The sequence below is a fragment of the Brachyhypopomus gauderio genome, chromosome 6 (assembly GCF_052324685.1).
Source record: "Brachyhypopomus gauderio isolate BG-103 chromosome 6, BGAUD_0.2, whole genome shotgun sequence".
Lineage (NCBI taxonomy): Eukaryota > Metazoa > Chordata > Actinopteri > Gymnotiformes > Hypopomidae > Brachyhypopomus > Brachyhypopomus gauderio.
Genome location: NC_135216.1, coordinates 10,362,640 through 10,379,340, shown reverse-complemented (window position 1 = coordinate 10,379,340; position 16,701 = coordinate 10,362,640). Strand labels below are relative to the sequence as shown.

Sequence of the window (16,701 nt, the reverse complement as noted above, 5' to 3'; positions counted from 1 at the left end):
AAGAGATTAATTGAAAAATCAATAAATGCGTGTCAAACTATGTTTCATGCGCATGAATGCGCATTCTGTCCCACGGTGGATCTCAGCATCACGACAATAAATACGTGACTCCCTCCTCCACAGGTAAATTTAAGTAGCGTACAGCAGGGTTGACAAGACCATGCCAACCACCGCGGCAATGACTTAGTAATATTATAGATATGTGTATGATCACTTATCAAGCTGCATTTTAGATGTAGTCCGCCCTCAACGACGCATCCAACGTCACATAATTCAAGTTTGAGACCTTTCTGCGTACAGAGTAGACTACATAACACCAGGCTGGAGCGCTGGAGTCTAAGATTTGTTTCATTTCATCACGCATTAATGGGTTGCGGTGGAAGCCGAGCAGATGCCATCGAACCGAGATATCAGGAAAGCTGGACCAGGGAGACGGAATCGACGTGGCTCACCAGTACGGACGGTGAGATCCCAAATGGCGTTATCAGTATGAATCTTGCTGGAGAGTGTAGCGGTCCGTTGAAGGAAAACCCAAAACTCTCAGGTAGCCTATACGAAAATGTATTTCTTGTAGCATGGCTTGTTGATTTCATAATTCACAATTATTAAGGGGGCTGTCTTTCAGTTTTCTAAAGTTCTCCAGGGTTTTAATGGATTCAGAGTCCACAAAATGATATGATCTATGAAAATTATTGTACAAAACTATTATAATGGTGTATTATATGATTATAATATGATATTAAGCGCGAGCTGCTCACGTGATTAACTTGTTCCGTAGGCAAAATAGTGGAAGCTAGACCCTCTTTCTCTTTTAGAGAGAGACGAGTGGTCAATACTGGCATACAGTGTGGAAAACAACCCTTGTCCTCGGGCATCTGTGCAAATCAACAACGAAGGTCCCGTCATTGCTGTCTTGAGGTTTGCTTTTCTTTAGCATTCATTTTCATAAGGAATGATGAAGTCATGTCAACAAGAACATAAATGGAAAGATATAAGATTTAACAACTGTGTAAAACAGCATTACATAAATACTTATACGTAATAGGTTTCAAGAAAAATAAAGGGTTGTAACAATATCAATATTGTCAATATTTGAATAACAGAATGATGTGATCCTTTCATGTGATGTCTTGTTTTTTTTTACAGCAAGCAAATGACTAAAATTGGAGACCTTCCAACGAAATGATGGTTCTCTTAAAGGACATTTCTCCCAGCAGTGATGTTGCACTGCCTTCAGTAAAACCATGTGACGAATATTCATCCATGCATTAAAAGTAAAGTAATGCAGAGAGAGTTGGTGAAGCAAGGTCATGATGTATATTCCCTTAATAAGCTATTAAAGTAGTCAAGGACAAGAGAGCTTAACAATTAAGATGACAACCCTAACGTACACTCTGACAAGTGTAGCTGCTTAGGCACCAAGGTGCCATTACTATTAACCCACATGAACCATGGCCCCTGAAAAACATTCTGTTTAAGGAAAAATATGTAGCCATCCAATTGATTAATTGATCCTATTTGACAGCCACTTTGTATGTTGACTCTAAACAAGTGAATGGGACTAAAATATGGCTTTATGGCTTTATTCACAATCTACATGTGCTGTGTGTGTGGTGTGTTTATATATATATATATATATATATATATATATATATATATATACATATATATATATATATATATATATATATATATATATATATATATATATGCTATAACAAAGTTGATTTTTTAAATCAAACAGATACTTTAAATGTTATCAATGTAAATGTTATTAACTCATATGTATCGTGTACTGTACTATAATTAATGCCCACCAGATGGCGCATATGATATTCGCTTTAAATACTGTAGGCCTATGTTTGGATCTAGACAGTGACTAATAGAATTTTATTTGAATATATAACTGGCATCTGACTGAATTAGGTTATTTTTTAGAGGGGTACGGTATTATTAAGACGTTATAAAATTTTTTAAATGTGGCCTAAACGTACTGTCAAAAGTAAAATGTTATTGGACCTTTTAACTTTACTTGGTACTGTTTTCACGATGAAGTGTCAATATAAAGGCAAGGTTTTAATTAGTAAGTAATTAATTTCATTCATGTGTGAGAGGGTTAATGCTGCTGAATTTAGTGCTAGGGAAGCGCAATTTGACTATTCCTTGGACCGCGCGGAAAAATGCGTCATATGACTCGGCGTTGAGACGAGCGGTGGTAGGCTGCGCGCGAGCGATGGTAGGCTGCGCGCGAGCGGTGGTAGGCTGCGCGCGAGCGATGGTAGGGTGCGCGCGAGCAGTGGTAGGGTGCGCACGAGCAGCTACGAGAGCTTTGAATGAGCGACGGGGAAGTGGGACACGTACACTCCAGCGCTCTAAATGACAGACCAAACCACAACAATCACGTTACCGTATGTCTTTATATTCCACAAACAAGCAGCGGCACTCGTGAGAATCCTGCGATGATGGCCAAACGGCCCGGGAGCGACGAAGGAACGTGTATTTCACCCACGGTTCTTCAAGATTTCGGCAAAGGAAAGTTCATCTCGCCTACGGTTCTTCAGGAATCCGGCGATGCAGGAAACCGCGAAGACGCCGCGGACTCTCCGGACCGGGACGGACTGTCGCTGGAGGAGATCTTAACACTATACAGTCAACCGATAAACGAAGAGCAAGCTTGGGCGGTGTGTTATCAGTGCTGTCGGTCCTTGGCGCAGAAGAACCGGAGACCTTCCGACGGAGCGGGTTTGGAGCTCGCCAGAAAGATCGAGGGACCCGGCGACGTGAGGATTTGTAAAGATGGGACAGTTCAGTTACACCAGCAAAACAGCACAGGTATCAGTTATGATTATGCCAAATAAAAAATGTAGAGACTGTTGTCTGTTCACCCATCCACACCCCCTCACTTCAACATTCACACTCATCCTTTCATTGTACTGTTAACACCTGACATGTTACTTCAACTGAACTGTGTCACTATAGTATACATTTAAAAATCAATAGGCTTTAAGTCTTTTTTTATCTCCAGCATTTTAGTCCTAATATCTTTGATGTATCCTAATTATTGCACAAACGTGTAAAACACTAAGAGAGAGTATCCTGAAGGCCAAGGCGCTCCTGTGTTTTCCACACGGACGTGTAAACAATAGGAACATGTGATTGATCCAGCGGTGAGCGCCTCAGGTCCAGCCGGGACAAACAAAAGGCTCTCTCAGCCCCGCTGGACTAACGTGACCATTTAACGCTCTCCGCCACATGATATATTGTCGCAGTGTAATACAATACGCAAAAGATTCTTTGCGCATTTGGCCAAATGGTCAAACCGCGACGATGGAAAAGATGCAGAAATGATACTAACGGTGTTGATATGTATTTGATTATATATATACATTTGCTTTAATTTATTCCATTTCATTTTAACGCTGAAGATCCCTTGGCAAGTCATGTTAAAAGTACTATATAAACAAAGATTGTAGTTTTATTATTATTTTTTAACAGAACGTAGGTTAAATAGACTTACAATATAGGATAATTTAGTGATTTAGTGATCACTACGTGTAATTAAGGATGATAGCCTTTTCTGGCCTTTTCTCTATTTTTTCCATACAAAATATGAAATAATATCTTTAATAGTCTCTTCTTTATCTTTCCATCTCCATTGTATGTAATGTTATCCATATTCTTAAATGTCTTCTGGATTATCAGTTTAGATATTACCCAATATCGCCTCAGTTCTCCTTTCACTTTTGTGTTTACATCTTTGTCCTCATGGGTTGATCTCACTTGCTCTGTGCTGGATCAGTAAGGGCCAGCGTATTTACAGACTAATCATGGCTAGATGCTGCTGTGTTTGGGATAGTTTTTGTATCCTGTTCTCAGTTCCCTCCCATAGCATGAGCGCATTCTCTCTTTTTTAATTATTAGAGTTCTTATTTTAGCTGCCGATGAACTTAGAAAATTACAGTTTGGGTCATGCAACACAACATCAATCAAACAGTGAAGGTTGTAAACCTGACAGTCCTCTACTTAAGGCCTCATCATGTTTTATATCATTTTGAAAGATTATCAAAGACAACCACATCTAGACATGCTTAGGGTCTTAGTTAAGTGACTTAATCTTATTTATTAGCTCCAGACTCTATTAATTGATTGACAATGCTGATCGTTATGTCTAAAAAAATTATAGACATGTAGACATGTAGTCAGTGCATGAAGTAACAGAATGAATGATTTGATATATATGGTTGCTATTTTTATGTGAGTTAAATTTAGGGATACATAGGATTCTTCTATTGCAAATCATTTACTTAAAATGTGCTTGAGATTATACATGGTTTGTTTTAATGTACAAACGTTGCCTACTGTTCATATGTTTGGAGGGTTTTCGGTGATGAATGCCTTCTTTTTGCAGTGATTTTTTTCCCTGCGTAGTTGCTTTGCAAGTGCTTGTGAGGGATCAGCTAATGCTGACCTAACCAAATTTCTAAATGTGACAGGGTTGAGATTGATCACCATTACTGAGTGAGCCATGTGGTCACAAGCAGTGTAAACACCTTAATATCTGAAAACAAAATCATGTATTTGGCTTTTGTGCATCCATCAAAGAAAACAATAATGTCAAATTAAAAGGTCACACAAACAGCATTTTTGCTATTACTTTGTGCTTTTCTGGCACATAGGCTAGTCCAGTGCTTATGTAATAAGGACAGTATTTGAAAGTAGCTTCATTGATATTACTCAATTGCTGCTTAATTTGAAGGTTTGTCACGCTGACCGGTTGCCTACAACTGACAGCCTACATTTTGTATGACATTCAACTCTGTCTCAGCTTTATGACAGGATTTTGTTTTTTACATGTGAATAAGTCTCTTGTGATGCAGTCATTATTTAGTATTGCTCGTTATCCCATGATGCAGTCTGGTTTAGATGCAGGGGTCTGTGTCTTGTCAACACAACAGTGTAGCAAAAGCTCCCTCACTAGAGCTTAAGGAAGCAAAACAAAATTTGGTCATGATCAAATGGAGGATTTCAGCCTCATAAAAATGTTTCCAGAGTAACCATGTAAGCGAGCTCTGGTCGTGCTTTGTTTTGAGAATAACTGGCTCACAGAATGCCATTTTGGATTTTCTAGCTGTCTCTTCCTCATGTTTGACTCTGGGGTGTCAAGTGTGACTGTGGGTCCATTCATCTGAGAATGAAATGAACTCGGCGGCTCAGCTGGTTGTTGCCAGAGCAGTGCTGTGTACGGAAAGGGCTAAAACGGGAGATGATTTTATTATTTTAACATCATTTAGTCTGGAGTAAGTGATTTCAAGAGTGTAAGGTTAAGTTAATCTCTGTCATCTCTATGTGCACAGCAGCCTGAACCAGTTCTTCCACCCAGCCAGTTCTCACATAGTCAGACTACAAATATCTGAATAAAAAATAAGGCTTTCTAAAAGAACTGTTTGTTCCATGCTATACATACTGTAGAACCATACATTATATTTCATTATTTCTTATTTTTTTCCCTTTCACAGACAAACACAGGCTGCCTAATACATCAATAGAGGTAAGTTCAGTCTTGGTAAGTTCTATTTTCCAAATCTTTATCAGTTTTTGGCCGCCAAAGAGCCATTAATTATGCTGGAACTGTATTTGGTAAAGGAATGACTGTATCAGTGTGGCTGGGCCTGAGTGGATTTGGTAGCTTGGGAGAGTGGACTGCCCTCGGGCCTGGGAGAGGGGGCCAGACATGCTGTTTCAGGTTACCTGGTGTTTGCTCCTCATGTTCATTGTGAATGGAGATTGCCCTCAGCTGTGTCTGGGCCTGCTAAACTCTAAGCAACAGAGCTCTCTGCTGACACATGGAGCCATAGTTTGGACACAGACTGTTTGCCAAAGGGAATTGAACTGTGAGATGCCTTGTGCTTTTCAGAGGGTGCAGTGTCTGTGTCATCCTAATTGTTTAACTTCACCCTTTTCATATGTAGCCATTAGCAACCGTTTGTCTTAGGTTGGCTTGACAACTACATTACAATGTCATTCATAGTTTGGGCAAGTAATGTGTGCATTCGTTTTTTACCCACTCTCCTTTGGGGGAAAATGGTATGGCTTTCTCTATAAACAGCTCATAAATGGACAGGGCTTCCTCAAGCTTTTCATCAATAAAATACCAACAAACTGTACGATTCAAATACAGCATAATGGTATTTATGATTTGGTTCAGTACAGAGAAAGCAGGGAGACTTTTAGGTGTATTCTCGGTGTTGATGCACGCAGTGATGAAGCTGTTTTGTTGGGCTTAAAAAATGCTTTCGGTGGCACAGTCAGCAAACGTGAGCTCTCCTGGCTGCAAATATGATGGATTTGGAACGTCCTCAGAAAGAACAGATGGGAGAAAGCAACGCACATACGCATACGGCCAAACTCCCCCACGAGCGTCCGTGTGCTACTTCAGAAAGCGCTAGAGATCAGCACTCCTGTCCGGGCCTTATTTAAGGGCCACCTTCCGTACAAATTACTTCAGCGACCATGAGGATCATGAGCGGTGACCCTGCTCATGTCAACACATTCGCCAGCCCAGCATTTCATGGATATGTGACATCTTTCAGCTATTTTTATATTATTTTTTATTGTTTTTATTTAGATTTATTAGTTTGGCATAAACTAAGTAGGAAAATAAGCCCCGTATTTGCTTTGACTGTGTTTTTTACACATTTGTGTACACTTGACATGATCAGGGTTTCAGACCAATGCACACTTCTCTTCAAACACTCAGCCCTGTTTGTGTGCAGTAATGAGAAAGGGTGTGTGTGTGTGTATGCTCTGTTCTGCATGGTTGCACATTTGCCTCCTATCAGTTTCTTTCTCACTCACTCTCTCATGTTAATTTACGGCTCATGTGATAACATGATGTTACTTAATCATGGGAGCATTATACTAGCCATTGTAACTAACCATCGAGGGATCACAAGAGTAACACAAAGCAGTTAGGAGTCAACAGAATCTAACTCTACCTCTCAGTCCCACTCGCTGCCATTATAGCTTAACTGTCTCCACTGCAAGATTTGTGCTTCATGGGTTTGTGTTTCCTGGTTTTTTTACCAAGTATGTTACACATACGAGGAATTTTGATGATCTGCTTATGAATGGTGTTTTAGTGCATAGCGTGGGTAGAGATGAACCACGGTTACTGAGCCTTAATGCCAAATGGAGACTAAAGGATTTAGAAACAGAAGAATGGCTAGTGGCACTGGTCCGCTGGCCTCGGACCAGGGACTTCATCTGAAAGCTTTCATTTTGAGCAAAATCAAGGGCCGAAATTTACGAGTTTCCCCGACATTGAGGAAAGCACTTCATTCATCTCAGTGTTGGCAGCTGCGTGAAGCAAGCTGTGTTTGGAGGGTGGACTAGCTTTCCCCACTGCAGGCCCACCAGGGTCATGCGTTAGGCAGAGGCTGGCTAGTCCCAACCTCCCGCTATCTGTTACTCTCAGGAGATTTGCATCCGGCACCAACTTGTAATAGTGGAAGGAGCACCAAACCCCTTGTCCTTGGTGGGCAGACAAACAGGATTAGGCATGTGGATTAAGATGGGATTAAGGCACTTTTTCCCTCTCATTTTTTTTTGAGAATAAAAAAAATGGAAAACACCACCCGAAGTCCGTAAGGTTATATATTTTTAAAAAATCACAGGAATTGGACTCACAGAAATGTTTTGTGTTTTGTGAATCAAAGCAGCATGGGTATGTGAGAAAGTCTAGTATTCTGAGCCATCACTGGGGTTGTCTTCTCCTCCAGAAGACACGAGTGTTCAGGGTTAATAGGAGTTGCTGGGACTCCTGGCACTGGGGGGCTGGCACTGTGCTCTTGAGTTTTAATCCTTACAAGCTTGTTCCATCACCGAACAAAGCCTGTTTCTTTCACCTGCGGTTTGAACCCCTCCTCAGCTGACTGCAGGAGAGTAAGGATGAGGTAGATGTGAGACAGGGCACACACAGTCCAGACCGATGCACATGTGTGGTGCCCATTCATATTTAAATTTAGTAGCTGTGTTTTGTTCACTGTTCATCTGTTCGGGGACTAAATCAAGTCTGATCATTAACTCTACCCTGGGAGTTCTTTGGAAACAGGCCTAGATTTTGTTCAGGAACATAAATTTGTGTGTGTGTGTGTAAATTGAAGGTTTTTGTGTGTGTTGGCAGCTGGGTACGTTTTGATCAGAGAGAGGGCATGTCATTGAGTGTGTGTGTTGTGAGGCAATGGTGTGCGAAGGCCAATCTGAATTCACCTTCGGTGTTTACTGTGCCTGACCTGCAGTTACATATTCTTGTATAGCTTTGCAGCACTAATAAGTGTCCCCATAACCCTTCACACCGTACAGGTCCCCAGTTCTTCTTCAGGTCCCCAGTCCCTCTTGTAAGTACCAGTACCATGAGTACCAGTATCCCCTCCAGTGAAGAAAATGTAAGACTAATGCCCAAAGCAGGCCAGGACCCCCACAGGTAGTTCATAGGCACTGGCCCAACCAGTTAAAACCCATACATGGGGACAACCCATCTCTGAGGTCGAGGGCGGTCTTCCGAAACCCAAACCCTTTCGTCTCAAAAGTCTCCTGGGAAAGGATGTGATGGCTTTTTGAAACTTATTGGCCAAACCTGTGCAAATCCGCACAGTGTGCTCAGTTGAAGTGTAAGTAACTTCCTCAAAGAGAGCAAGGGAGGGTGTAGGTTCACATAACAAAGGGGATTCTTTAGGTCACACTTTCAAAAACCGAACTCTGCACACACTACCAATTTAGTAAGTCATTATGCTTTGTGCTTTCATTTCACCTTGTACATGAATGTCCATTGAAAGAATCGCCTTTCAATACCATTGAAGACTGAAAGGTGTTAAATGGAGACCCTCCAACAACAACTCTCACCAACAAGGTTTTAATGCTTCTTCTCACCCCCTTCAACATGGCTTCTGTGTCCCACACCTGCGTGGAGGATGTCCTGGTCACTGTCTGTAGAGGGCCTCAGTTGGCTTTGGCTCTGTTTCTGGGACACTGAGTCAATCTCGCAGGGTTTGTTCGTGGTGGCATCAGCAGCTGTCTGGACGTAGTGGTTGTAGAAGCCCAGGCTGTCGCATAAAACCGCCAGGCTTCCTCCCCTAACCGCCACACGCTGTGTCTCAGTCTGGAGAGCCAGGGGGTGGGTGTGTGTGGCTTGCAGTCAGAATGACCCCCCCTGTGCCTCTGCCTATACTCGGCTGCCCTCGTGCTGACTCAAATAACAGCGCTGGAGGGAGGGACGGCGTATATGGAGATCTGGGTTCAGAGGAGCAGGCTGTGGCTGTTGGGTGGGAGGAGAGCATGATGCTTACATAATGCCTGGGCTGGTGATGATGGACGTGTTAAACTGCTGCTTTGAGGTTTGTTTTGTAGCGTTTGAGTTAATATAGATGCCAGTGGCTCATCAAGTTGTACAACTCAAATGGTTTGCTAAATCACCGTGAGTTTGAGTTGAGTAATGAGTGCAATTTTAAAATCCTCTCAGTGGTAATTACTATTGGGCAGCTCCATGTCTGCCAGGCCCTGTCCTCTCTTGTCCTGTGTGTGTTGTCAAGCAGTTAAAGGAGCAGTGTGTGGTGGTATTGTGGATGCAGTGTGTGGATGCAGTGTGTGACGGCAGTGTGGATGCAGTGTGTGGATGCAGTGTGTGGTGGCAGTGTGGATGCAGTGTGTGGATGCAGTGTGGATGCAGTGTGGATGCAGTGTGTGGATGCAGTGTGTGGTGGCAGTGTGGATGCATTGTGTGGATGCAGTGTGTGGTGGCAGTGTGGATGCAGTGAGTGGATGCAGTGTGGATGCAGTGTGTGGATGCAGTGTGTGGTGGCAGTGTGGATGCATTGTGTGGATGCGGTGCGAATGCGGTGCGGATGCGGTGCGGATGCGGTGCGGATGCGGTGCGGATGCGGTGCGGATGCGGTGCGGATGCAGTGCGGATGCAGTGCGGATGCAGTGCCACGGTGGGCTGCAGCCGGTGAGGTTAACTTGGCCTTCCACAGAACACCTGCAATACTTACCAACATGCATCAGGTCCATTGTTACTTTACAATCTTTACAAATGATGAATCTCCAAAAAGGGTTCTATGACATTAATAGATGTAATGAAGAGCCAATCATCTTCTTCCATTCAAACAATTTCTGTGTTGAGTGTTCGAGTTAATAGTGTCCCATTACCTGTGGAGAGAAGACACACACACACACACACACACACACACACACACACACACACGCGCGCGCGCACATGTATCTCACATACTTGGAGCATGTAATTAGAATTCTGTGGTATTTTCGCAAGTTCCCAGCTCAGTGGTGTGCGAGAAAAATGTGGTCTATATAGTTGCCTTAAGAGCTGAGAAAGTCTGGTATCCAGAAAAGCCAGATTATCCTTCCGGTTCTGATTTCAGTATGACGGAGAGGACATTGCTGCAATGACTGACATTGTTAGAACATAGAAAGACCAACGGTGTATTAGGACCCGTGCAGTAATAGTGATGTTCTGGGGTAGATATGTAGGCTCCCAGCTCTTCTGTGCGTCCGTGTGGGGAAGACGAGTCGTGTGTCATGGGTTCGCCCTGCTGGCTCAGTCACAAGCGGATTCCTCTCTGTACAGCTGCCGGCGAAACGTCTACGTAAAGGCACAGGCATGTTAACTTAATAGTGAAGCAGAGCTGTACACAGAGGTGGCACAGAAGTGGAAACGTGTGTGTGTGTGTGTGTGTATGTGTGTGAGAGAGAGAGAGATAAAATGGAGTTTCCAGAGCTATATCTAGTGAAATTAGTAAATAATAAAAAATAAGTCTTGCCATCAAGGTGATAGAATTTGCAGAAATTTACATGGTGGGTGTGTGTGTGTAGAAATTATTTTGTGGAAGGGTTATATAATTCAAAGACATGAATGCAGATGTATTCCAAAGCAATGCTAAAAAGTATAAGTAATCCTTAGGACTGAAATCATCCTTCATTCCCATGATAAGAGGATTATTTGGAAATCTGGCTACTTTAATTGTGTTTGAAGATTATGTTAAAAAAAGGTTCTATTGGAATAGTTCACGGATATACAGTGATAGAAGGCGGGGGTGCCTCCGAGCGCTGATGTCATGTGAACGGAGCAAAGACGAGGTGTGTGTGTGTGTGTGTGTGTGTGTGTGTGTGTGTGTGTGTGTGTGTGTGTGTGTGTGTGTGTGTGTGTGTGTGTGTGTGTGTGTGTGTGTGTGTGTGTGTGTGTGCATTGTACGGTGTAGCATAGAACCTGCACTAACTTGGACTAGAGCAAACCAACTCCCTCATCCTGTCAGGGAGCAGTGGCTGGGATGATTGAAAAGATGGTGACATGAACGGGAGAGATTAGGGGATGTGGATGCTGTAGTTGTGAGAGATTAGGGGGTGGGAATGCTGTAGTTATGAGAGATTAGGGGATGGGGATGCTGTGGTTGTGAGAGATTAGGGGGTGGGGATGCTGTAGTTGTGAGAGATTAGGGGTGGGGATGCTGTAGTTGTGAGAGATTAGGGGGTGAGGATGCTGTAGTTGTGAGAGATTAGGGGGTGGGGATGCTGTAGTTGTGAGAGATTAAGGGGTGGGGATGCTGTAGTTGTGAGAGATTAGGGGATGGGGATGCTGTAGTTATGAGAGATTAGGGGTGGGGATGCTGTAGTTATGAAAGATTAGGGGGTGGGGATGCTGTAGTTATTAGAGATTAGGGGTGGGGATGCTGTAGTTATGAAAGATTAGGGGATGGGGATGCTGTAGTTGTGAGAGATTAGGGGATGGGGATGCTGTAGTTGTGAGAGATTATGGGATGTGGATGCTGTAGTTATGAGAGATTAGGGGATGGGGATGCTGTAGTTGTGAGAGATTAGGGGGTGGGAATGCTGTAGTTATGAGAGATTAGGGGATGGGGATGCTGTGGTTGTGAGAGATTAGGGGGTGGGGATGCTGTAGTTGTGAGAGATTAGGGGTGGGGATGCTGTAGTTGTGAGAGATTAGGGGGTGAGGATGCTGTAGTTGTGAGAGATTAGGGGGTGGGGATGCTGTAGTTGTGAGAGATTAAGGGGTGGGGATGCTGTAGTTGTGAGAGATTAGGGGATGGGGATGCTGTAGTTATGAGAGATTAGGGGTGGGGATGCTGTAGTTGTGAGAGATTAGGGGATGGGGATGCTGTAGTTGTGAGAGATTAGGGGATGGGGATGCTGTAGTTATGAGAGATTAGGGGGTGGGGATGCTATAGTTGTGAGAGATTAGGGATGGGGATGCTGTAGTTGTGAGAGATTAAGGGGTGGGGATGCTGTAGTTGTGAGAGATTAGGGGATGGGGATGCTGTAGTTATGAGAGATTAGGGGTGGGGATGCTGTAGTTATGAAAGATTAGGGGGTGGGGATGCTGTAGTTATTAGAGATTAGGGGTGGGGATGCTGTAGTTATGAGAGATTAGGGGATGGGGATGCTGTAGTTGTGAGAGATTAGGGGATGGGGATGCTGTAGTTGTGAGAGATTATGGGATGTGGATGCTGTAGTTATGAGAGATTAGGGGATGGGGATGCTGTAGTTGTGAGAGATTAGGGGGTGGGAATGCTGTAGTTATGAGAGATTAGGGGATGGGGATGCTGTGGTTGTGAGAGATTAGGGGGTGGGGATGCTGTAGTTGTGAGAGATTAGGGGTGGGGATGCTGTAGTTGTGAGAGATTAGGGGGTGAGGATGCTGTAGTTGTGAGAGATTAGGGGGTGGGGATGCTGTAGTTGTGAGAGATTAAGGGGTGGGGATGCTGTAGTTGTGAGAGATTAGGGGATGGGGATGCTGTAGTTATGAGAGATTAGGGGTGGGGATGCTGTAGTTGTGAGAGATTAGGGGATGGGGATGCTGTAGTTGTGAGAGATTAGGGGATGGGGATGCTGTAGTTATGAGAGATTAGGGGGTGGGGATGCTATAGTTGTGAGAGATTAGGGATGGGGATGCAGTAGTTAAGAGAGATTAGGGGATGGGGATGCTGTAGTTAAGAGAGATTAGGGGTGGGGATGCTGTAGTTATGAGAGATTAGGGGGTGGGGATGCTGTAGTTATGAGAGATTATGGGATGTGGATGCTGTAGTTATGAGAAATTATGGGATGTGGATGCTGTAGTTATGAGAGATTAGGGATGGGGATGCTGTAGTTATGAGAGATTAGGGGGGTGGGGATGCTGTAGTTAAGAGAGATTAGGGGTGGGATGCTGTAGTTATGAGAGATTAGGGATGGAGATGCATTAGTTAAGAGAGATTAGGGAATGGTGTTGCTGTAGTTACTGACACTTCAGTTAGCTGCACAGGGTAATTCATCCTAAATATAAAGCAGTCAGTCTGGTATTTTCACACTGAGAGCTTATGTGCATTTACATTTACCTTCCTATCAATCCCTATTTCGTTTCTCATTCTCTTTGCCTTGGCGTGTGTATGCATATGTATATGCATGAGTGTATGTGTGTGTGTGTGTGTGTGTGTGTGTGTGTGTGTGTGTGTGTGTGAGTGTGTGTGTGAGTGTGAGAGAGAGTGCAGAGAGCAAACCAGGGCTGTTTTCATTTTGTCCAGTCAGCTCAGTTGCTTTCTCTCCTCCCTGTCTCTCCTCCCTGTCTCTCCTCCCTGTCTCCCCTCCCTGTCTCTCCTCCCTTTCTCTCCTCCCTGTCTCCCCTCCCTGTCTCTCCTCCCTGTCTCCCCTCCCTGTCTCTCCTCCCTGTCTCCCCTCCCTGTCTCTCCTCCCTGTCACCCGCCCTGTAATACCCTCATTCCTTATGAGTCACACGCTCATAAGCGGAGAGTACAGACTGTTCTTTCTTTGGATCGTGAAGCTGCACATTTATTGATCTTGATCTTTGTTTAGCCGACCATGTTGGGGAAACTCGTCAGTTAGCTCTTTATTTCTGTAGTTGTCAAGCAGGAGATATGATTTAGTCGTGGAATGGTTGCTACATTACCTGGGGATAGAGAAAAATAAAGTTGCCCAGGTGGCCTGAACGATGTCTTCTGGTTGCCATGGTGCCTTGAACCAGAGGTGATCATGTGGTCTATCATCATGGAGGAAGTTGAGTCAGGTGCTTTTGTGGCCTCTGGTGGGAAAGTGAACCTCGGCCTGGCTGCTTCTGTGGGGCTCTTTGTCTCTCGTTTGGCAGCAGAGATGGCCTGTGTGAGCCCAACAGGGATTGTACTCCAGGAACGGGACATTGTAGTTGATGGTGTTGTCTGTTAGGTAACGTGTTCGGGTTGGATATCCAGCCTCTTCTGAACGCCTTAAGCAGTGAACATTCCTGAAGAACAGAGTAAATATTACACGAGTGTATCTGCTCGTCTCTGAGGAGGCGCAGATTGAATCAGCCCGCCGAGTCACTGGGGAGCCGTGGATGAAGAGAAATGGATTTGAAAACAGTGAATGTTCAGTTGTGTCTTGTTTATTGTTTTATTGTTTATTAAAGTCTTCTCTGGATCGTACAATCTGCCGCTTGGCCACTGTTCTACACGTCTGAGATCTGTTACACTGAGGTGGATTAGATTATGTAATAATCTGACATTTTATTCTGTGATTGTGAAAAGGATTAATATATGGAGGACAGGGATTGATATAATTGACACTACGTATGCACCGGTTTCAATGATTCTCAGGAAACGTCATGACCAGCATATCTCACACCTGCCGCTGCATCTGTGAGCGGTGTTTCGCTTTAGCATGGGTAGCGTAGCGTGTGCGGTATGCAGATTGTGTATGCGGTAAGTGGCCGTGTGGCAGAGCTCAGACACATAGCTGAACATTCGCCCTGAAGCGTGCTTCCATGTCCTGGCCTCACCTGTGTGGCTACGCCCTTTACTAACTCAAGCGTACACAGGCCTTTGTCTCAGCACTGATAATCCACCTGAGCTGGACCTATGCTCCCGGTGCTATTAATAGCTCAGCCCTGTTGCATCAGGGGAATGCTGTTATAGATTACAAATTAAGAGAGTAAGGATAACCGTGTAATCTCGGTGTACTAATCTGGGTTGAAGCTCAGGCCTGTGGGGTTCCTGAGGAGCTTGCTTGTGCAGATGTTTTGTAAATTGGACTGTTTTGGCAGGTGTGTCCAATTAAAGGCAAGACTACTTAAGAAGCCAGTCCCACATTATTAAGCAGCCTATATTTTCAGCCAAAATAGAAAAGAAGAAGGCTGCTGAGAAGCAAAAAATTGGATAATGCACCATCTCATGCTGCAAAGAACACATTTGCATCTCTGTTTGCTATGGACATAAAAGGGGACAAACTTATGGTGTGGCCCCCATGTTCCCCTGACCTCAGCCCCATTGAGAACCTCTGGAGCATCATCAAAATGAGTGTCTGATGGTGGGAGGCAGTTCACATCTAAGCAACAGTTCTGGGAGGGTATTCTGTCCTCATGCAAAACAATAGAAGCAGATACCATCCAAAACCTGACAAATTCAATGGACGAGAGTTCAGAAGCTCCTTTAGAACAAGGGGTCCTATGTGCAAATGTAACATCACCCAGAATAAACTTTTGACTTGAAAACTGGTTGACTTCAGTTTGTAATAGGCTGCTAATGCTTATAATTTCACAAATTACCATTTTTTGTTCTTTATAAAAATGAAAAGGTTGAAAACTCTGCTGTGCATAACACAGGTCAACAACAAAAAAAAATTTACTGGTGCCCAAAATATTTTATTGAATTTGGGGTATTTTTGGGGTGCTGATTCTGAATATGCTATCAGTTTTGCCAGATTGGCTCAAATTTTGAGATTTTTGGTATCTTATTTATAGCACTTATATAGCATTAGCATATAGCATTTATAGCACAAGAAGAAGTTGTAATAACGATCCAGACACATTCTGTTACATTTGTGGTGAATATACACTGCAAAAACATAGAAGAAACATAACAGACTTCATAAAAAAAAGTGTATTTGGCCTATTTTGGGGTTATGCTTGGGGACCAAGACAAGTCTTGGGCACCACACATAGTGTGTTTTTTTACACATTTCACGAAAACTCTCAAAAACTTGAGCCAATCTGGAAAAACTGATGACATATTCAGAATCAGCACCCCAAAGTTACCCTAAATTCATTGAAATATCTTTGGCCCCAAAAATGCTGTTGACCTGTGTAATAATTTGGAACATGCATTTTGAGTGTTTTATAAAATATATATATATATATATATATATATATATATATATATATATATATATATATATATATACTGATATCATTGGCAGTTTGTTCAAAAACCTTTCAATTGTACTCTAATAGTTAATGACTGGAAAATTATAATGACTGCAATTCATAGAGGTAATTTTGGAAAATCTGAGAAAATATTTCTTGAATAATAGCATAATAATTTGGAACACAGTGTATGTATATATATATGTATATATATGGCAGTGTATGTTAGAGCAGTGAAGTTCATCTCAAGTTCTGGACAGGTGCCTGGGGAGGACCTGAATCCTGCTGTTGGGAACGTAAACTCTTCTCAAGTGTCAAAGCTAAGGAACAATGTAAAGATTGCAGCTCCATCTGTGTTGGTTTTGTTTAGAAACACACACACAGGATTCTATTTTCTTTAGAAACACATCACTCAGGGAGAGAGAGAGAGGAAGAGAGAGAGTAATATGATTAGTTAATGTCAAATGTGTTTGTGTTTTTGTATTTTTGTAGGCGTATGCATGTGC

The 16,701-nt window shown here is 43.2% G+C and overlaps 2 protein-coding genes across 8 annotated transcripts in view; both read left to right on the top strand.

Moving 5' to 3' along the window:
* The first annotated feature begins 141 nt into the window (after window positions 1–141).
* On the top strand, window positions 142–1,608 carry LOC143516763 (brain and acute leukemia cytoplasmic protein). 2 transcript variants are annotated; one of them, XM_077008584.1, is made up of 3 exons: window positions 142–463; window positions 779–918; window positions 1,147–1,608. In XM_077008584.1, the coding sequence occupies exons 1-3, from the start codon at window positions 367–369 to the stop codon at window positions 1,159–1,161; spliced, it is 252 nt and encodes an 83-aa protein (XP_076864699.1). In that variant the 5' UTR covers window positions 142–366; the 3' UTR covers window positions 1,162–1,608. The 2 variants fall into 2 exon arrangements, with proteins under 2 accessions (XP_076864699.1, XP_076864698.1); XM_077008583.1 differs by having other exon boundaries at window positions 153–544.
* A 151-nt stretch (window positions 1,609–1,759) lies between these two features.
* spire1a (spire-type actin nucleation factor 1a) overlaps window positions 1,760–16,701 on the top strand; it is a 31,118-nt gene continuing 16,176 nt past the window's right edge. For 4 of the 6 annotated variants that reach the window (XM_077008573.1, XM_077008572.1, XM_077008574.1 and 1 more), the window contains exons 1-2: window positions 1,761–2,832; window positions 5,517–5,548. In XM_077008573.1, coding sequence (XP_076864688.1) covers window positions 2,334–2,832; window positions 5,517–5,548 — 531 coding nt within the window. In that variant the 5' untranslated portion in view covers window positions 1,761–2,333. Of the gene's footprint in view, window positions 2,833–5,516; window positions 5,549–16,701 lie in introns of all 6 variants that reach the window. The other 2 variants (XM_077008570.1, XM_077008569.1) reach the window with 1 other exon arrangement.